This window comes from Amblyomma mixtum, chromosome 9 (genome assembly GCF_055824585.1).
Source record: "Amblyomma mixtum isolate Tamu chromosome 9, ASM5582458v1, whole genome shotgun sequence".
In the NCBI taxonomy this organism is placed as follows: Eukaryota; Metazoa; Arthropoda; class Arachnida; order Ixodida; family Ixodidae; genus Amblyomma; species Amblyomma mixtum.
The window spans coordinates 85718759-85740656 of record NC_143020.1 but is presented as its reverse complement, the minus strand read 5'-3'; the positions used below and the strand labels follow the sequence as shown (position 1 = coordinate 85740656).

Below are 21898 nucleotides of genomic sequence, written 5' to 3'. Positions count from 1 at the left end.
CGCAGTTAAACTTACCCTTTTTTTTGAGCGGCTAGAATATTGCGTTCGTTGAAGTAGTTTTTCTTCGTAATTTGGCTGTATGTTTTTTTAATAAGCATGTATTGCTCTTTATTTCATACTCTACGCAACCTCTTCTGCGTAGACGGTACTTCGGCCTGAATTATTTGTTAAAAGCCATACTATGAATATGTTGACTAATTCATTAAAGCGCGCGGTCACACACCGCGTAGTCGTACAAAATAACTCTAAGCGCAAGCTGACAATATCCCAGCGTAGTGAAAGGCTCGTCTATCTCGGACCATGTTCACGCTGGCTGCACCTTCCTTCCGGTTTAAGTATAGGCGGATATCTTCACAACATCGGCGTCTTCGGTCACCTCTGCAGAGAGGCCTCTCAGGAGGGGTTTGCTTTTTGTTGCAAAAGCAACACTCCGACAGCCATAGCGAGACCTCAGGTGGCCGCCGTAGCTACGCTGACCTTGTTTCATTTGGTCGAAATGGTCGAGACGTCACAATGCATGAATTTCAAACTGGGTTAATTGTACATTGGCTAGTAACCATGCAACCAATTAAAGGGATCGTATAGTGAGGCTCCAGGTAAGTGAGACTGAGTTTAGTTAATTGCTTAATTAACCAATTAGCCTAATTAGCCTTTCTAGTCAGACCCCATAAATAAACAAAACTGGATAGGCAATTGGTCGAGCTCGGGATTCGAGCCCCGGTCTTCGGCGTGCGAGACGAGCATGCTATCTACTCCGCCATGCCAGCTGGATGCTTTGGAAAGAACAAAGGCGCGTTTAGTGAATACGGTGTGTTCGTTCACTCCCATCTTCCTCCCTTCCCGTTACGGCGAGGTTCACCGAGACAGATACATTTTCTTTCCTAAAAAAAAAACCAATTTACCGACGAGTAAGGCGTACAGCCGTACGGGCGATGGCGTTCTGTGGACTCCCTGGCAGCGTTGCAAGACGCTGTCGCGTTCCACTCTTAGAGTCGAACCTTAACATCTTAACCACACATAAGTTACACAAGCAGCAGCACCACGCCTAAGGCTTTCGCCTCACCGCACTTTAGGTCAACAAAGTGCCCTCCTGAATTTTTGTTTGTCTGCCAACGCATGCTGTTCTGGCGCGCGCTACCGTCAAGATTTCCACTCAGAGCTCTCCCAAGGTGGCCCTTCGGTTAGTCTTGAGGGCTTTAAATGTCTTTGACATTCATATGCGTCGTGTCATCGGTGAGAAGAGCACTCCCCAGCCATCTGGTCTGGCGATTAGAAAATGTCAATGGCAAGCAATTGCACCGTTTCGAGGAGTGGGGACTAAGTGCCTCGCCTGATGATAACGGCCGCTATGCGTTCCTGCAGCTGACAAGAGCCTTTCCTGCACGAAAATGACGTTAGAACAGGAAAACGCAGGTTTAGCGCCACCACCATATGCTTGACGTCTATTTCCGGTAGGTTTTCCTTCTTGGGTGAGAATATCAGGATGCTGACGCTTTTCGCACTCTGTCTCTGTTGCGCTTGCGAGACATTCAGCTTCTGAGGTATTCTGATCCATATTTGTAGAGTTCCGAGAGTTCGGACTGCGTCACTTTATTGAAATCCGAACTTCCGTACTAGATGACACTGAAAAAAGGCGTAGTGCATCTTTCCGTGAATTAGTTATTGACCTATAAGGTGACGTGATTTTTGTCACAGGGTTTAAAACACGCTCACAAAAAAGCTATTTCTTTCTTTGTAGACGCAGAAACAGATGTAGCCTTTCTCGAGCTGCGTGTAAGCAGACATTATTCTTCATGTTTTCTTTCTCCTATGCCGCAAGCCCCTGCAGCGTGCCCAATAAGGCGCGAACTTTTTTTCTTTATGATCATATTTTACGACTTTTCAGCGCTTGCTGAGCTATAACTTCATGAGATATAACACTGCACCACATCATTTTGGTAGTGCTTCGCTGTTTCGTACGATAAATGATTATCTACAGATGTTCGGGTACATACCCAAGCATTCTGCACACAACCATTTTTCAACAGGAAAGAGTGTATGAACGCATTTTTTTATAATAATGTAATAGTTTACTATAGCAATCAATATATCTGTAGACCTTCTGTCCGTAGGCTTGCATTTTTCTTGATATTAACAATTTTGCTATCGTCGAAAACGTTCCCCATTGGTTTTGAATGGCAGCGATGGAAAAACTAAAAAAAGATATTCTGCTACGCATGAGAAGGATCAACCAATAAATTCAAAGTTAAAGAGTGTCTTGAAATATTCTAATATTACAAATTTTTGTCCAAGAATGCTGGACGTGCATAGCAGACATGCGTAAAAATATTGGGTTAGTTTGCATCAGTATTTTATGCATAGTCGATACGATGTGTAGCAAGGATATTCGTGTATGATTCGGTAGGAGAACTGCACTGTTCTTAGTCGAATCGCTGTTGAAGTGCTATTCGCACACTCCTAGGTTCTAAGCAACGCCTGAACGCACATGGACTGCCTTGCCTTTCCCAAACGTGCCCTATCTATCAGATTTCACGCTCCCAACCGGCATTCGATTTATGGGAAACGCATGCAATAAGTCTAGCAGCGTTTAATTATAATTACCACAGTCGGTGGAAATTGCAATTAAATTCCCTGCTTCATGAGAGAACTACAATAAAGCATTTTTCCATTGTCAATAAGGACGAGTGATAAGCCTTGCTTCCTTGCATTTAAGGGAGCGCTTTTGCATAGCTTCTGGGTTCTGCACTTTCGCTTGAAAAGCCGATGCGTTCTAGTAGTAGCAAGCAATGTGGTCGAAAAACATGTTTAGAAATAAATAAACTGGCAACACATAACACAGATTGAGGTAGGTAAGGATCATTAATATATGAAACCTCATGCAGCAGAAGGGGAAAGATCGTTTCTGAAAAGAAATGTAGGTCTGTAATATGATGGCTGAAATCTGAAGAAATGAAGGAAACTAGTCTGGAAACGCAATCACCAGAATGATAATGAAACGGTGGTCGATTAAACCGGCGAAAAGCTTTCCACTGAAAATTAAAAATGGAGTCAAGGCAGTTGCATGTCACGTGCATTAATGTGCCTATGTTGTTGGACGTCAAGTGTACAGATTAATAGATGCACCCTTTTATTCGTTTGGTGAGCTGTTATCTAATTCACAGTTTATTATTTCAATGCGATAGCATATATGTTGTCTCCGAAAAAAATTTAAGGTTTCTGTGTCACGAAATTCTCTTATTGATCGAGAGGTCACGAGACCCTGTGACGTCAACGCAACCGACCTACCATGGCAGATAGCAACGTGGCCGCTGGTTTTTGAGAAACTTGCTCATCGTAGTGAGTGAGAAATAAGATACCGGTTGGTTGAGAGATCCGGAAAATTAGAGACTGATTTGGATAGAGTCATTTTCATGGAAATGGCTGAGCTCCTTGCGTAATGTGAACAATACAGCATTTGAACTGAACTCCAAGAATGTGTATGTGGTCTGCGCTCCATCCCACGACATCTCAGACTTGCCAAAGCAGTTGTAACGTTAAGAGACCGGAAGCGGACAGTGTGGGGGAGCGAATAAAGGCGGGTTAATGACCTCATAGTCGAAATCAGGATAAAGAAATGGGCTTGGGCAGGGCATGCAATGCGAAGGCACGATAATCGCTGCTCCTTAATGACGGAGTGGATTCCAAGATAAAGCAAGCGTGGCAGGGGGTGGCAGAAAGTTAGGTGGGTGGATGAGATTAAGAAGTTTGGAGGCATACGGTGGGCGCAACTGGCGAAGGACAGGGTTAATTGGAGAGACATGGGAGAGGCCTTTGCCCTGCAGTGGGCGTAGTCAGGCTGACGATGAGGATGGTCGAGGAGTGGCCATGGGTGGTAGCTCGGTTGTACTGCAAACGCGCAATAAACCTAAATTGAGGAAATTACACTAAATTTCATCCCGACAAGAACGTTAGGCACTCACTGTTGACAACACAGCTGGCGACCTAAATGCAATTGCATTTTTTTCTTTAAGAATGTTGTTTATGAGGCCCGGATGTTTTTATTATGCTCATTTATCAAGTGCATATAGCGGACTGCAGAAAATCAAAGGCATGGCGTAGCTGACAGGGGAGACGCAAGTCCTTTAGCTGATGTCAACTTTGCAAGGCGTAGTCTGCGCACGTGCGGCCTCTTGTACCTGGCTGGAGCCGACTATTGCTATAAATTTGTTTTTGATGTGCTGCTCATTTATTTATTTTGTAAAAAGTTTTAGGAATGTAATTGGAAGAATGTAAGAGATTTATTTATTGTGCCTTCAGGGCCAGAGGCAAAGAGAGGGGAGTAGGTTACACAGGACAAAACAAAAGAATGAATAAAATGCAGTCAATATTGGAACACAATTTCAACTTTCTCCTGAATATACAAAGTTAGCTAATGCATAGCGAAAGCACAGGTTAACTTGAATGGCTGCAATAACGGGGTGGAGGTTGTTCCATTCAATGGAAGTCCGGTGTAGGTGAGACTGAAAACAGGCGTTGGTATGGCACCTTGAAATCCCGGCCTTATGACGATGATCAACGCGATCAATTTTAAGAATGTTCGGCTCTCGTCAATTCTAGTGCTTCTCTGAAAGAAAAGAAGGAAATGTTGTTTTTCTTGAGAAATAAAAAAAATGAGCTGGAATAATGGTTTCGTCGCATTTTTATTTTTCAGGTTCTAAATTTGCTTGTGCGTTTGTGCTCGGCAAAACTCGTTCCGCTTTAGTTTAGCCACAACATTAATTTAATTTAGCTTTTATATAGGTACCTATTGCGCTTCGACGCCCACGTGCTGTGCGATGTCAGTGCACGTTAAAGATTCCCAGGTGGTCGAAGTTATTCTGGAGACCACTACGTTACCTCTTTCTCTCTTTCTTCTTTCACTCCCACTTCCTCTTACGGAGTGGTTCAGGTGTCCGCCGAGATATGCGAGACAGATACTGCGCCATTTCCATCCCTCAAAAACAAATTTACCAAATCAATGCACATATGTATGTTTTCAAGAGATATTTATGTCGTCACTTCGAAATATGCTTATCCAACTTCACAGATATATTTTCAAACACCACGCGCCCCAGGCCAGCTTAAAGCAGAGCCCGTTCTGTGCACAAATGGAAGCACTGTGCCCTTTTGATAAGCTAGTCTCAAAGTACTGTTCTCGCACTTGGCGAGGCCTAACGGTGCTGGGATCGTCGAGAACGACAGCTGTTTTTAATGCACACGGTTTCTAATCACGCCTCGGAAGAGAACAAAGAGGATACGAGAACTGCGTCTTGCTCCCGTCTGGCTAAGAATGTTGCTGTTCGCCTTGTTTCTTCTCATCGGCAATATGTCGCTCCGCGCACTGTTGCCGATCGCACCTCGTAAGACAACCTTAAGCGCTGAAAACAACTGGCACCATTCGAGTTTGGCTATAAGCATGCCTGCGTGTTGGTCGCTCACATACCGTAGGGTGCAAAAGTACGGACTGGTGATATGTAGAGAAAAAATATTTCCACGTATTCTTAAGGCAATTGCCTGAAGCTGCCTGAAAAGTTTGGTGGTATGAGAAGACGTGGGTGCTCCACCGAGTAGTTACTATAATAGACGACTGAATCAAGATGCGTACCCAAAATATTGTTACGTGCTTAGCACGCACGGGGGGTTATTCACAGAGGGGATCGGTCGGAGCAGGATGGAAGCAGGAAGCAGGAAGCCTACCAGCGTCCTTCAGCTCTTTCTCTTCCTTTCTCTCTGCTGGTCCTTCATCTTCTGCTTCTTCCGTCGAGGTTCTATGGAAGCACGTTACATTTCCCTCCTCGCAGACGAAGCCCGTCGGGCGAGTTAAATAGACCGTCTGGGATGGAATCGCTTGAGGCGGGCTACATGCACCACCTGAGACTGGCGTGATCGTCGACCACTAGCAGTTAGTCGTGATATAACGTAATTAACGTCACTAATGCACTCCAACACAACAAACGGTCCAGTGTAGTGGGATAGCAGTTTCTGACACAGACCACGCTTGCGTAGAGGGGTCCACAACCACACAATGTCACCAGGAACATAAGAAACTTCTTGGTGTTGGACGTCGTAGCGGTTCTTGGAACGCTCTTGCGAAGATAAAATTCGAACGCGGGCAAGCTGGCGAGCTTCTTCAGCTCTGCAGAGTGTAGTCGCAAGAGAAGGTTCGTCGTGGATGAAAAATGGTAGAATGGTGTCAAGGCCACAGCGAGGCGAGCGAGCATAGAGCAGGTAAAAGGGGCTGTAGCCAGTTGTCTCATGTTGCGCTGTGTTGTATGCATGAGTAACGAACGGGAGGACGCCATCCCAGTCTTTATGATCTGCAGCGACGTACATAGCAAGCATGGTGGTGAGCGTCCGATTAGTGCGTTCTACCACACCGTTCGTTTGGGGATGATATGGCGTGGAGTGGCGAAAACTGCAGCTGCTGAGGCGGAGAAGTTCTTCAACAGCGTCCACTGTAAATTGGCGTCCACGGTCGCTAATGAGAACTGCAGGAGGGCCGTGCCGAAGAATTACGAAACGAAGTAAGAAGTTAGATACTTCAGACGCAGTAGCAGCTGGTATCGCGGCTGTCTCACAATAACGGGTTAAGTGGTCTACGCACACAAGAATCCATCGATTTCCTTTCGAGGACCGTGGGAAAGGTCCAAGGAGGTCAATGCCAACTTGCTCAAACGGGGCTGTTGGAGGTGTGATTGGCCGCAGTTTGCCAGGTGGACTTGAAGTCGGCAGCTTAAAGCGCTGGCATTGCACACAGCTGGCTACATAGTGCTGGATGGTTGAACGCATGTTAGGCCAGTAAAATCGTTGTTGTGTGCGGTGGAGTGTGCGTGTCACTCCCAAGTGCCCAGACGTGGCGTCGTCGTGCATCATTTCAAGAACTGTGATGCGTAGGTTTTCGGGTACGACAAGAAGCATGCGTGCTCCTCCAGAAGCGAAATTCTTCTTATAAAGCAAACCGTCGCGAATGCAAAAAGTATTCTTTACAGAATCTTGAGCGGCATCAAACAAAGAGGTTAATGTTTGGTCTTTGCGTTGCTCAGTTCGGAAAACTTGAAGATCGGGGAAGGCTTGTGAAAGTGACGCCAAGTATTCATCAAAGTTGTCTGCGTCGTCATCAGTCGTTTGAAGCGGCAAACGGGAAAGACAATCGGCATCTGAGTGTTTACGGCCGCTTTTATGCACCACAGTGAAATTAAATTCTTGTAGGCGCAAAGCCCATCGAGCAAGCCGGCCACAGGGGTCACGAAGACTCACTAGCCAGCAAAGCGAGTGGTGGTCGGTCACGACGGTGAAAGCATTCCCGTACAGATAGGAGCGGAAGCGCTGTACAGCGAAAACAACGGCGAGACATTCTTGCTCAGTAACCGTGTAATTTCTTTCGCTCTTACTCAATGACCGGCTGGCATATGCTACCACGTGCTGATCGTGACCATGGCGTTGTATAAGTACAGCGCCGATACCGATACCACTTGCATCAGTGTGCACTTCAATTGGTGCAGATGGGCAGAAGTGGCGTAGGATGGGGCCCGAGGTCAAAAGAAATTTCAGATGTCGGAAAGCTGCGTCACATTCGCTGGTCCAATTGAACGGTGCATCTTTATGCAGCAAACACGTCAGTGGGTAAGCGATGTCCGCAAACCTAGCTATAAAGCGTCGAAAGTACGAGCAGAGCCCTAAAAAACTCTGCAGCTCTTTCACTGATTGAGGCACCGTAAAACTTTTGACAGCTTCAATTTTCTTTGGATCTGGTCGAACACCTTCTTTATCAACTAAATGACCAAGAACAATTGTTTCACGGTTCCCAAAATGACATTTCTTGGAATTGAGGATAAGGCCAGCTCGTTCCATGCAATCAAGCACAATATCCAGGCGGCTGTTGTGCTCCCTAAACGTTTTGGCAAAAATTACAACGTCGTCCAAATAACATAAACAGATTTGCCACTTAAGGCCACGCAGGATTGTATCCATGAACCGCTCGAATGTTGCAGGTGCGTTACATAATCCGAAAGGCATAACGTTAAACTCGTAAAGTCCGTCTGGTGTTATGAATGCCGTTTTTTCCCTATCTGCAGCGTGCATGGGGATTTGCCAGTAGCCGGATCTCAAATCAATAGAAGAAAAGTATGAAGCGGAGTGCAGACAATCAATTGCGTCATCTATACGTGGAAGCGGGTAGACGTCCTTCTTCGTGGCCGTATTTAAGCGACGGTAGTCAACACAGAACCTCCATGTGCCATCTTTTTTCTTAACAAGGATAACTGGAGCTGCCCAAGGACTTGAAGACTCTCGAATTATGCCTCGCTTTAGCATCTCTTGAACTTGGTCATCTATTAACTTACGTTCAGTGGCTGAGACTCGATAGGGCTTCTGGCGTATAGGAGGTGCGGAGCCGGTGTTGATCGTGTGATGAATACGACTGGTAGGCGGTGGTGTAGAATCGTCTTTGGCAAAGTCGAACACGAACACGTGCTTCAGAAGGAGTTCCACTAGAGTGCGACGCTCGGTTGTGGGAAGAGCCTGATTAATCATAGCCTTAACTTGGGTCTCCATATCTCTTTTCACGTGCTGCTCACTGACAGAGTTGGTTAACGTCGCGACGGAACCTGACACACCTTCCTCGAAACGGGCGAGTTTGAGGCCCCGGGGCAACACAGCTGGCTCTTCAGAGTGGTTCACTGTCCACAGCTCAGTACGGCCTCTCACCACGGGAACGACGCAACGAGGCACGACGATACTCTTCTTAGAGCAGGCGAGTGTCGTAGGCTCTACCACAGCTTCAAAAGATTCGCACTGATTGTGAATAGAGGAAACCCGCATGAATGCTGCGGAGAAAGCTGGTACAATAGTGTCTTCTTCCACCACAAATGCTCCAAAATCCGGTGTCGAGTTATCCACAAGAGCTGAAAGTAGTGAAGAATTCAAAGCAATTTCTCCCGTACGACAGTCTAAAGTTGCACCACACTCTTGCAGAAAATCAATTCCAAGAATCACATCATGCGTTGACCGTGGTAGCACTGCGAATTCTGTTCTAAACGTTAGACCACCAATAACAACATCCGAAGCACACACACCAAGTGGAACCAAAGGTTCACCACCGACACCACGAAATAACGCTGCACGGTCACCACTAAACATAACTTTCCTACCTAAACGGTTCTTAAACCTCAAACTCATAACGGATACGGTAGCACCAGTGTCCACAAGAGCCATTGTTTTCACACCATCAATAAACACTTCCAGTTTGTTCTTCAACATAAACACGGGCAGAGGTATATTGGACGTCATCGACTCGCCGGCGGCCTCACCTCCATTGGCCGCGCCTCCTAGTTTCCCGGAGGCGGAGGGGATGCACGACGTCGAGGAGAAGGTGACCGCCGTTGGCGCTGAGGTGGCGGCGTCACACTGCGGTCAGATGCAGGTGATGAACTCCGCAAAGTGCTCGGACGGTATGGGTCCCAAGCGGACGTTGAGGGTCGCTGCTGCGCGGTGTGCACTTGTCCGTAAGTAGGCGCTGGGGGTTGGCAGTCTTGAGAAGTCGGGAAACGACGGCGGCAATATCTAGCGATATGCCCTGCAATGCCACACCGGTAGCACAAAGGTTGAGAGCGCCAGCGACCGCCATAAAAGTCCTGGCGAACAAAGTCGCGACGTTGGCTGGAGCCAGGATCTCGCTGCTGACGAACAACGTCTTCTGGGTAGGTGGGCCTCCTTTCCGCCGGCTGGTGGCCATAACGTTGGGCAATGTTCCGATCGTCCATGGATCGCCCACGGAGTCGACAGGGCGGCAACATCTTCCTCCGGTGCAGAACTGTGCCGCAGATATTCTGTGCGGCAGAAGGTGTCCCGGGATCTGGACAATTCCTCGCGCACAATCTCTCGAATCATATCAGCCATAGAATTTGGAGGACAGGCTTCAACACTGGCTATAGAGGTGACATTGGCCAATCTTCCGAATTTAGGGGTAATTCGACGCAGCTTAAGAGCTTCAAATGTTCTGCAATGTTTTATAACGTCAGCGGTGGTGCTCAGGCTCTCTTTGCTAATCAGGAAATTGTAAACATCTTCCGCAATTCCTTTTAGAAGGTGGCCGACTTTGTCTTCTTCAAGCATACTGGAGTTAACTAGCTTGCATAACTTTAAGATGGCTTCGATGTATGCCGTGCAAGTTTCTCCGGGTACTTGCGCGCGGTGAAGCAATGTCTGTTCCGCACGCTTTTTTGTTGCCGATTCATCCCCAAAATTTTTCTTGATTTCGGTCGTAAATGTTGCCCATGAACTCAGTGTATCCTCATGATTGTCGAACCAGTCAAGGGCAGTGGCGGCAAGGAAAAACACCACGTTTGCCAGTTTGGTAGCAGCGTTCCAGCGATTGTATTTGCTCACCCGCTCGTAGTGTTTCAGCCACTCGTCAACGTCCTCTTCAGGTTTTCCAAAAAATGTGCGGGGCTCTCGGTAATGTGGCCAGTTGTTCGCTGTGGATGTCCCGGGTTGCTCGGCATTGTCGTCTCCAGGCATGTCCGATGGCAGTGGTGGGAAGCCTGCGAGTCTACGGCTCCTTCGGTAGATGGAATGCTCCGTGGTCGATACCCCGCACCTCCACCAAACTGTTACGTGCTTAGCACGCACGGGGGGTTATTCACAGAGGGGATCGGTCGGAGCAGGATGGAAGCAGGAAGCCTACCAGCGTCCTTCAGCTCTTTCTCTTCCTTTCTCTCTGCTGGTCCTTCATCTTCTGCTTCTTCCGTCGAGGTTCTATGGAAGCACGTTACATTATGTTTTTTTCCCTGAAGCACACATCCTGTAAACTTTTTATGCCGAGAGCTCTATATGCACTGCTGTAAGCCCGAAATATCTGAGAGCTTTCCCCTATTCTAGTGTGGTTTGAAATAGAATGGTTAAATCTTTCAAAAGGAAACAGCGCAACTAAAATAGAGGACCGGAGAAAGGAAAGACACGTATAAGCTTGGTACACTCACAAGAGGTAAAATAGGTAAAGTTCGACCAAAAATTTTCTAATTCGTTCGGTACCAAGGGTTTATATTTTAATCCGATGTGCGCACTATAGTAATAGAAAATGTGGCTGTCTTGCTCAGTTCGCCCATTCAAGGGCTAATGCAGTTTTCATGCGCGATAAAAAGGCAGTCTAGATTCACACACAAATTTGTAATCACTAGAGGAGCAGAACATCTCAATTCAGTTATTAATCACTGGCGTTGCTCATTTTTTTTTCTAATTACGCACCTCGAGTTATCTAACTTCTTGCAGAAAAATGACGTCGATGCCACAACAACCACCATCAGAGAGATGAGTATGGTGAAGAAGATTGTAGTTCCAGAGAAACCTCGTAAACCGGAGTCTGAAATATTTGGTGGGAAGATGGTTGCGGTATCATTCACCGTACTCTGCGCATAGTCAGTGCCACAGAAACTTCTACAGTAAAAAAATTAACCGTGCCGAGCATTAACATAAAGATATTTTGAGGTTTCTTGCTTCATTTTTAAAAAGGGTAGAAACTTGGGCGAATCGGTAACTGTCATTCATGGTATGGGAGGTGGCGCAAAACGGGACAAGGGACAGAGAGAGACGCACACAACACAGGCGCTTTCGTCTTTCTTTGTCCCTTGTCCCGTTTTGCGCTACCTCACATGCTTTATTTTTAAGATTACCTGCATTTTACCTTTACTTTTCTTAGTTGATTGTGTTCCTTTGCAGCGACTCAACAGCGATAAATACACATTCGTCGTACTTACCACTATAACGCGTTGAAACCTGAGCTGACACAGTCGGACCGCGCTCCGTCATCGAGTTCTCCTCATTGAAAGCGTATACGGACACCTTGTACGCTGTTCCGGACGCCAGTTCCGTACAGTTATACGAGGTCTCCGTAGTGGTCGCTAGGAACAGACCAGTACCATTGGTAATAGAAATGTTGTAACCAGTGAGAGGCCCATTACGCTCTGTCGGTTCTTGCCACTGCACGAAAATCCAGGAGCTACCCGCTGAGTCGACCCTCATATTCAACGGCTTAGAGGGCGCTGAAAACAAAGTGATGAATAAAAAACCATAAGCTGAAGACGTTGTGTGGCTGTTGAAACACCTTTTAAATGTAATACAGAGCCGCATTTTGAATCTTATTGTTTTTCCGGTGCAGCTTTTTGCCCCTTCAGTGGTAGCAGCTTGTAATATTAGTGCTAGCATGTTGGAAGTAATGCAACCATTTTTCGCCGTAATCAGAAACGGGCCAACCAGTGACAGAGAGAATGCAATGATCGGGAAAGTAGCTACAAATATCGGCCACTGCCCCCAAAATGCTCTGAAACGAGTTCGTGGGAGAGATTTGTCAACAATACGGAATAAGTAAATAATTCGGTACACACAATTTCTGCTTCCAATTAAAGTTAAAGAGAATACAAGTACTGGTAGTGCTGCGCTGTGGAATGTCAAGTTTGGTACCTATAGGTTCGCCTAGACGCGACGCCAACTGGTAATTGCAGTTTCTCAGATTGTTAATCCTAAGACATAGAACGGAATAAGCAAAGTTATTGGAATTTTCTTGCAATTCATACTAATCTACATAAAACTCACAAAATAACATAATAGCAAATTCGCGTACAGAAGTTATGTTTGGTTTGGTTTGGTTTATGGGGTTTTAACGTCCCAAACCGACTAAGGCTATGAGAGACACCGTAGTGGAGGGCTCCGAGAATTTCGACCACCTGGGGTTCTTTAACGTGCACGGACATCGCACAGTACACGGACCTCTAGAATTTCTCCTCCAAAGAAATTCAACTGCCGCGGCCGGGATCGAACCGGCGTCTTTAGGGACAGCAGCCGAGCGCCATAACCACTGAGCCACCGCGGCGGCTAGAAGTTGTGTTCTTAGGGTACGAGAAATTGATATTCTTGTGCGCTATAGCACGTCAATCGAAATAATTTTAATCACAGACATCAGGCTTTGTCGTCATTGTATGCTAAAATCATGTTCTCTAAATGCCTTCAAATCGGCATCTGAAAGAAATCAACAGCCACTGAAACCAAGCTAGCACCCTGTGTCGCTGTCGGCTTCTTTCACGTGCATAACCCGCCTCTCTATTTGCCTTCCCTTGCCCGCGGAATTGACATCGTTATATTTATACCTCGATTATTTGTACGAGCACGCTAGAAAAGAATGGTTCGGTGGAGGCAATATCCTTGTATCTAACTTGTAGGTGAATTTAACATGTAAAAGAAAAGTACTTCAAATTTCGCGCTTAGGACACCTGAAAATCCAACTTGGTGGATCATCCTACAGAAAACGAAATAGTCACGGGATTTAGCTTTCTCGGTAGGTATAAGCCGGTAAGACTCATTAGAACCGTGATTATGGAAAGATCAGATGCACATTCTACTTAAATAAGGTTTTAGAAGCGCACCTGCAAGTTTTGTCAGAAACTGCACACGCCTCTCTCGGCCGCAATGTGTGCTGTTGATGCAGGAGGCCACGCCGATTTCATAACACTTCCAGGCCTTCAGGTGCTCAAGTGTCAAGCTTGTGTTGGTGATCCTGAAGCTCTGTGCAGGTGTGATGGAGACATTATAAGCCGTGATGTCATATCTAGGATCCTGAGGCTTTTCCCATAGCAAACGCACACTGTTGCTGGTGACATTTGTCACTTGAGGGCGTGGAGGTAGTGGTCCTGAAAGGAAAATGCATGAAGCTCATTGTTCTTACGTGGTGAGGAAAGTACGATAAGGCTTCAGTGTTATGGCTCTAAACCACTCTTTACACTCCCATTGAGGATGTATAACGTTTTGTGAAGAACTCGTCGTAATAATTAATGACAGCATTAAATTAAATCGGAAAGCATATTTGTAAAAGAACCCCGCGTAGCGTCGCGCATTGTAAGTGACATAAATCAGATGCTAAAGAAAGTCTTCGCTATATGAGATAGTTAAGGCTAGCGCGGAAGGCAACTGAATATGTCAGAATTTCTCAGACATCACATTTAATTATTAGGTAACTGTGGAACATTGCAAGATACTGTTGTGAATATAACAATGGGGGCCGCCTAAACTTCCGATGTGCAGAAAAATCCTGTTTTTGAAGTTTATCCGGCGCATACACCGAGTAAAGTCTGCCACGAAAAAACCAGTTCGCTGCGTTTTTGGCTATAAATACAACAAGGTCCTGAGGGAGGTTAAGTGGATGTAATGGTTGTTATGGTCTAGTCTTATGATTTGTGCAGAAAAAATTCAGTTTGTGGGCAACCTTTATTTGAAAAATGGTCTAGCTGAAATCTTCTGGATAAGATGAAAAAGGTCTGTGACTGTCTGTTTTCAAGCAGGAAACAACATTGTGTAATCCTTGCCTAAATAATGTCTGAGTATTGCCGTAATTGTACCTACAAGACTGACTGCTATTTCATGAAGAATATGGTGGACCGAACTCTGCCACTACGCTCTTTCCTTGCTTACTTTCATTTGCTCGCGCGCAGAAACACAAATTGGTAGCTTATCGCTCAAGTCTGTTTGGATTTGTAAAGTGTTGGCACTATCTGTCGGGCATTAGGTTCAATTGTTGCCCATTTTGCGGCGCGCATTATGTTTCATGCAGCTATGGTGCATTATCCTTTCTGTAACTCTAAGAAACGCACAATTTCAAACTCCATCCCCGTGCATCATCGTTCTCAGGTTCGTTTTAACCAGTGCTTTCCCAGCTGCAAATGCTTGCACGCCCACCTTTCATGCGCACTGACCCTCTCGTTCTCCGCAAACGAACTTAGAATTGCTTTACTGAATCTGAAACGAAAAGAAGGAACTTCTCTGCCGTAACGATTACTTGGACAAATTCTGACCTAAATCCTATCATTCTGTTCTAAGTTTTGCGTCTGAAATTTATTCTGTATTACGCAGTCACACTGAAGAGCCTAGGTTGGGATAATGGTATCTACACAAAAAACAGAAAAAAAAGTTGATTAAAAGCTCGTCGAACGGAATAAAAGGCAATCAATCTACTGGCCATTTGCGAATTTTATAATACAATGCCGTTTCATGTTACTTACTCAAAATTCTTATAAATTAGAAACAATTTAATCACGGTCTCGAGTCGAGAAGGCTTACGGTACTTAGTGTTTTGGAGCATGGTGCCATTTGGTAACACAACCGCCTTGCAAAGAAGTTGTCAATAAAAGTGCTTAAAGCAGAAGTAAGGAATATTGAGCCTTTTTTTACATACATACTAACCCCGAGGCCCCCATGGTGATTCACGACACTGCCTTCCGGTCATGTGCCACCGGTGAATAAAGTTTCTAGAATCGCCATCATGGTGCCACGAACCTGAATAACTCATTCTGTTTCCTGTTTGAGCGGGAGCAGTTTCACTTGAAAATAAAACTGAAGAACAGCCAGCGCTGGCAGTGCCCAAGTCGATGTCGATAGGCTTAAAGAATTTCCGCAGTGTAGCTCACAAGCGCAAATAAAGGTGCGAAAACATGATGATCGAAAGTCTTGTTTCTTACCTGGGCCTAACGTCTCGAAGATAACTACAACTTCCGGACCGAGAAATATCTTTTCGCTATACGCCTCCCGGTTATACGCCGCTAGAGAGACATTGAACTTGCTGAACGGGTACGTCAAGTTGAAAGCACGATCTCTAGCGTCGCCTGGGACGTCAATAATTGCTGTCTCATTCATGTCCTGGTTGAAAAAATCAAAGCAGTAGGCATCGATTCGGCCGTTAGGATTTGCCGGTTTCTCCCATGTAAAACGAACAACGACGTCTCCCACGATGCTGTAGCGGAAGTTTTGCACTTGTGATGGTGCTGAAAAAAAAAAATACAATCTTAGGTTACTCATTTATATTTGCACTAAGTGAGTAAAAGGAGAGGAAACAGACTGCTAAAAAGAAAAGAGAACGCAGTGTCGTTGTTTGAAGATGAATAAACTACTTATTTGCGTGCACAGCCTTAGGACTCAAATGTGACGTATATTTAAACAGAGAAACTAGGTGAAACATATCAAGAAAACAGCTTCAAACTTGCTTATGAAGTACAGCGCTCAGCGGGATAATGCTTGGTTGTTCTTTTACACACTTCTTTTTTACACTTTAATCCATTTGTGAAGAGAAACCACCCACGAAGTAGACTTTTAAATTTATTTTTATTTATGTCTCACAGTAGGTACGACACCCAATTTCATTAGAGGAGATGAGTTTGTCCTCCCTATGCGCTCATTCAATGCTTCCACTCCTGGCTAAATGCCACTATTAAAAGGCATTCGCAAAAAGACGAATTTACCTCTGAAGCAAAGTGTAACCAAATGCTCAAACGAATGCTCTTGATTCCGTTTTAGTTAGGCACTAGACGATTCGGTTATTAGGAACCAGTTTTATTTCTTGAAATACTTCATTTCCCGAATACGTTTCGAGCACATTTGAAGTGATTTTGGAAGAGGTTAGTCAGCAAAAATGAAAAAGGTGTTGTGACAACTCCAGTTTGTAAACGCTTTTATTCTCAGACCTAAAGGTGCGATATCCGCTGAGGAAGGCCTATTTAATGAGGAGTTTATTTCACAGCCATTGATTGTAATGTTGTTCCAACTAGTTCTCGCAAATAAGCGTTTTCAAAATAACGTGCCTCAGGAAGAAGAGAAAAGAGTGAAAGAACTGGATATGACCGATCGCATGGTTTTATTTATGCGCAGGGTATTTGGAGTTTATGTAATCGACGTACCTTAAGCTGCATGAAAGCAATCCTGTTATATATCGCAAAACGCAATGGCCTTAGAAAATGCAGCGTTTCAAGGTTGCACATTAGATTAAAACACCATTCTGACCTTGCCATTACGATAGTAGACGACTAAGCCGTGATGCAGAATTGTGCGTGGGACCACCAGGGACAACATTTAGGCTCAGTGCTTTAATTTTAGAAACATTGCCTTCTGTCTTCGTCAGGCACTAGCATGTGTTGAATTTGCTGGTGTCTCCGATTTGCAGTGCGTTTCGAAAGCATATAACAGCATATAAAAGCCGCATTTGATTGAACGCCGCATCGCCAAGGGTACTTCCTCACACATGTCCCTCGGCTCCATTTTTTCTGTACAATCGCGCGAAGAATTCTGATGAGTGCATTAGCGCGAATCGGCTGTCTGATACAAGCGGTGCTGCTGATGGTTCTGCATCTCGGTTACCACCCACTGCAACGGTGTCTAGTCTGGAGTCGTACTTGCAATCTCTTCGGTTCCTGTCACTGAATCGAGGAGGCGCAATACAATTGAAATTGGTCTGCAGAAAATAAATAATTTAGTTTATGCTGATAGCACAGGTCATTTCAGCAGTTGTGAGGAGAAACTTCCAGGTAACGTGACAGCTGTGCGGTTACTCTGGGGCATTAGAGATGTACTTGAATGACAGATAAATGCACAGTGAGGTGGCATGCTGTGAAGGTCACCCCTCTAAACATTGACGAAAGCATGAAACAAAGCTTGTCGCTTTCTTTCTGTTACACTTATGTTACCCTCTTCGCATAAAAGGAAGAAATTATTCAGCATTTTTTACACAATACTATCCTTGCTAGCTTGGCATACAAGAAAGCAACTGGGCCAAACGTATACGGTTGTTCCCCAAGAAATTGTTTAAAGATAATTTAGAACTACTGTTTCTTTCTCAGTCATGCTTCAAGAATGATAGGGTCTTTCCTCAGCCTTGTTGGATGACATCACCTATGAGCATTTTGTTCTATTTTTTATTTTTGGTATGAGGTTTAGGAACATATTGTTGCATGTAAAGATGAACTTGCTTAATTCACAAAACGTCATAATATAAGAAAGATTTCCAAAATTACCTTGTAAAAAAGATGATCTGCATCATCTTTGTTTTTAAAATACGTGAATGCACGCGCTTTAAACTTATGAAAATGATAGGTGTAACGTTAGGAGACAGGAAGACGTTATTGTTGGTCAGAAAACAAACGGGGCAGAAGGATATCCTCGATGAAATAAAAGAAAAAATGGCTTGGACAGGGCCTTTATGCGAAGGAAAGCTAAGCGATGGTCCTTAAGGGTAACGGACTGGATTTCCAGGAGAAGGCAAGCGTCGCAGGCAGCGGAGGAATGTGAGTGGGGTGGTTGAGATTAAGAAGTTTGCGGGGATAGGGTGGCCGCAGCTGGCACAGGACAGAGTTAATTGGAGACACATGGCAGAGGCCTTTGCCCTGCAGTGGGCGTAGTCAGGCTGATGATGATGATGAAATGTCGTAACTATTGCTGTGAAACAATAAAGTGGTAGTTTACTTCCTTGGGTTAGAGGCCGTAATGGGCCAGTTTGGCTAGTAATTTTAAAGTGTGGCTTGCGTCAATGATAGTTAAAATGTGGTAAAATAATGCTTGACCGCACATCAGTGTAAAGTTTGCAGGCCTATGAATCGTCGAGAATCTTCAATTGCCACTAAAATAATCATAAGTTTTTGAAAGATTTAGCCACTACATATAACAGGGTCCTACAGAAGCAACCAAAATCTTCGCTTTACTCACCTCTAAGGTGCAGATTCGTCTGAAATTGATAAAAATAAGGAAATATGAGACATTGTACACCACTTCGAATTAAAAATTAACTGTTTGCGACATTTTGAATTTAGAACAAGTGATTTAAAGGCTGAATCATTGTTAAAGACAGCCAAAAACACATTACACATGGTTGTGTTCTTAATCTCGGCAAATACTGAAAGTGAAAAAGTGCCCAAATGGGCATGCGTGGAAATGAGCATGGGCAGGGAATGTAATGCGATGGCAGGATAACCGATTGGCCCTTAAGCCGACAGAATGGATTACGCGAGAAGGCATGAGTAGCACGATGTGGCAAAAAAATAGGTGGGTGGTTGAGATTAAGAAGTTTACGGGGATAGAGTAGCCGCAGCTAGCACAGGAGAGGGTTAGGTAGAGGGATATGGGAACGACATCTGTCCTACAGCGCGCAAGTTTGATGCCAATGAACATGCGCAGAAATTTTCAAATTATTCCTGAATCTCGTGCTTAAATAACTTCATGAGTACACGCGCATGACCCAAAAGGTGTTTTGAAGTGACTAAGGAACACTAGTATTTATCACGGTTATCTAATGTAGAGCACCACGATTGCTACTCATGTTCAGTTAAATGTTGAATAATACAGGGAGAAATACAACAGCAGTGAATAAACGAAAGGAATCAGCATTATTATGAATAATGAAGCTCCTCGGTGTGTTGGAGGCAGCGACATGTGCTCAAAGGGGCACAAAGGACTAATCCGTCCACTTTTTATTCCTAGTAAAAAGCCATTGTTTGGCGCTTCCTGGCCGCTTTCATGACCGCTCGCCAGCGAGATCCATATTTTTTGTTTAGAAAATATTACTAAAAAAAGGACCATTAGGTTTCTCGCCACTCGAATTAGTCTTCTTACGTCAAGGCGAAAAAAACACTCCGTGATCACTATTTCCAAGTTAAGATCGATGTAGTCTAGCCTGAGAGATCCACATAAAGGGTCTCATTTTCTCCTTAGTTTTCTACAATAAAAGCCGCTGATGACAAAAGGATATTTAATTTTTTTGCCGCTGGCACCTTCAAATAGATTTTTTAAGAGTGACAGTATTGGTTCTGTCGTTACAACAGGGTAATCAGTCGATACATGTTGATGCTCAATTGTCCGACTTGTCCCCCTGAGGAGGCCATGGTGTTTGCGCGCATTCATTCTTATCATATCGTTGTATGGCGTTACTACGTTTTTAACTTAAACAGTTCTTCGAGTGGTTTCCAGTGCATAGAGATATCCACAAAAAATCTACTTTTAAAGTTATTTCGAATACAGACAGGCTTTTTGACTGCTGTGTTGACCGAAAGCTGTTTTCCTCTTTTCCTGCGGTTTTGTTTTAAACACGGAGCCACTACGTTGTACAAGTAGTGTTTCCATTTCGCCCAACATCGTTCGAGCCTTAGCTAACCGGATAACTACAAGAGATGCCTTCATTCTGCTCCTACGAAAATAAATTGTCGTTTTTGTGTTGGCCGCATTAATTTTATTTCCGCGTTCACGCAACAAACTTTCCGCATATAGTTGATCGGTCTACATAGGACGTACAACAGTCGCCACACTTCTCAAGACAGCTTGAACGGTGCGATCGGTTGTGGATTTGTGGCGATCACCGTTGCCTGGAGGTCCCGATATAGATTTTAGAGGTAAAAGAAAAACGTTATGAATAAGAATATGAACGCACGATAAAATATGTTTCCGAACCCTAGGGTGGTGGTAAAGATGCCAGTGTACTTACTCCCAGGTGCGCTCACTCAATGGTCTAAACGAATATTTGAAACCTCTCTACACCGTAAATTTCGCATTTAGCGTTGAACGGGGAATTCGCACAGCTGCCTGGCTAAACAACCGACACCGCGGCGACAAGAAAAATGATGGTACAGAAAGCGGTGCTCCGAGATTCGTGTCTGCATCGCTACAACGACAACCGAGATGCAATGTACTAACGGGTCCGTTAACAGTGCTGCACCTGCACAATAATTGGCGAAGGCAAAAAACAAGCTTACCGCTAGCTCGCTGATCTCAAAATTAAGAAAGACTATACAAGACCAAACGCATGCTGCCGACCGCCATAAGTCAGCCATGTCAAATGCCGCTTTCCCTTGGCCAGCGCTCGTCTAATATCCAGCACCAGTGGATAGATATTTCTTCTAGCCCTTCCTTACCTTTCGGTGAAGGAAAAAATACATCGTATTCTATTATTGGCTACAATGGTGCACTATGTTAAAGGCGCCCTTTATCAAGGGTTTTCTCCTAGGGCAGAATTTCCGGAGCAGGCAGTCGCTGATAAGGCACTTATATTCTTCATCTTTCATAGCGATAACATTCGTACTTTTGACCTTTTGCTATTCCAAGCGCTGCATGAAGTCCCATCTCGTCTCCGTGGAATCCCTCAGAGAAACGCGCTTGCGGGTGAAGCTCTTTGTGCGAAGTATTGTGCACGTATTGTTTTGTTGAATATTAATCTGTGGTGAGCCACGATAAGTTCTTACTGTTGATGCGACAAAGAGACAACTAAATCAAGTACAATTCACTAAACAAAGTGGTACGCAAGTGTACAAGTTATAAAATTGATATCAACACTCGTTTGACAGGAAAAGAGGATGTGTGCACTCTGCATCACCCTTGTGCAGAGCGCCCCAGCAGTCTGCAAAGCGCAATCAAAATTGAATTTCGGTGGCACCCAATGGTTTCCGGGTGGTGAGCTCATGCACAAGTTGCTTGCAAGTCTATTTGACTCTACTACGACGCATTCCCTCTAAAATCTGAAATGTACGACTACGTGTCCATCTGCGTAGGGAGACGCGGCGCTCAAGCGCTCTACTTAACGGCGACTCAAACTGCACGCAGAAATAAACAGCCAGCAGAAAAAATGCACACTTGCCACATAGCGCTAAACAGACACGGACACAGGGAAACAAACAGGACGGGCGCCTGGGTACTGTGGCATGTGAACCATCACCAACTCGCCCAAGCTTCCATTCTGGAGAAAAAATGCTACGTTTAAAAAAACGAAAGGTCGGTGGTTATCGACTCCCTCTGCCTACTAATTGAGATCATATGTTCCTTGCGCTGTTTTCTCGGGCTGTAATTTTAGAGGTTGCTTAAAACTCATTGCTAAAATGTGTGGCCCAGATACAACAAAATATTTTATGTCGGCGGCCATTTCGCGATTCTTGAGGGCGTCGCAATGTTACTGGACCTGTTAGCCGTCGTATAGCCTTAGGGAAGAGCACTCCACTGCTCGACGCCTTGCGATTAGGAAATATCAAAGGTAAGCTATTGCACCGTAAATATAGCTAGCTTAAGTACGTTGCCCAAAGATAAAGGCCATGGCTGT

The 21898-nt window shown here is 44.8% G+C and overlaps 1 protein-coding gene across 1 annotated transcript; it reads right to left on the bottom strand.

Moving 5' to 3' along the window:
* Window positions 1–11215: 11215 nt before the first annotated feature.
* On the bottom strand, window positions 11216–19700 carry LOC149329966 (phosphatidylinositol phosphatase PTPRQ-like). The gene is made up of 6 exons (XM_089559334.1): window positions 19636–19700; window positions 18529–18590; window positions 15519–15821; window positions 13434–13697; window positions 11772–12056; window positions 11216–11377 (listed from the first exon to the last, which is right to left on the bottom strand). Exons 1-6 carry the CDS (start codon window positions 19698–19700, stop codon window positions 11226–11228), a joined length of 1131 nt encoding a protein of 376 aa, XP_089415460.1. The 3' UTR covers window positions 11216–11225.
* Window positions 19701–21898: the final 2198 nt, after the last annotated feature.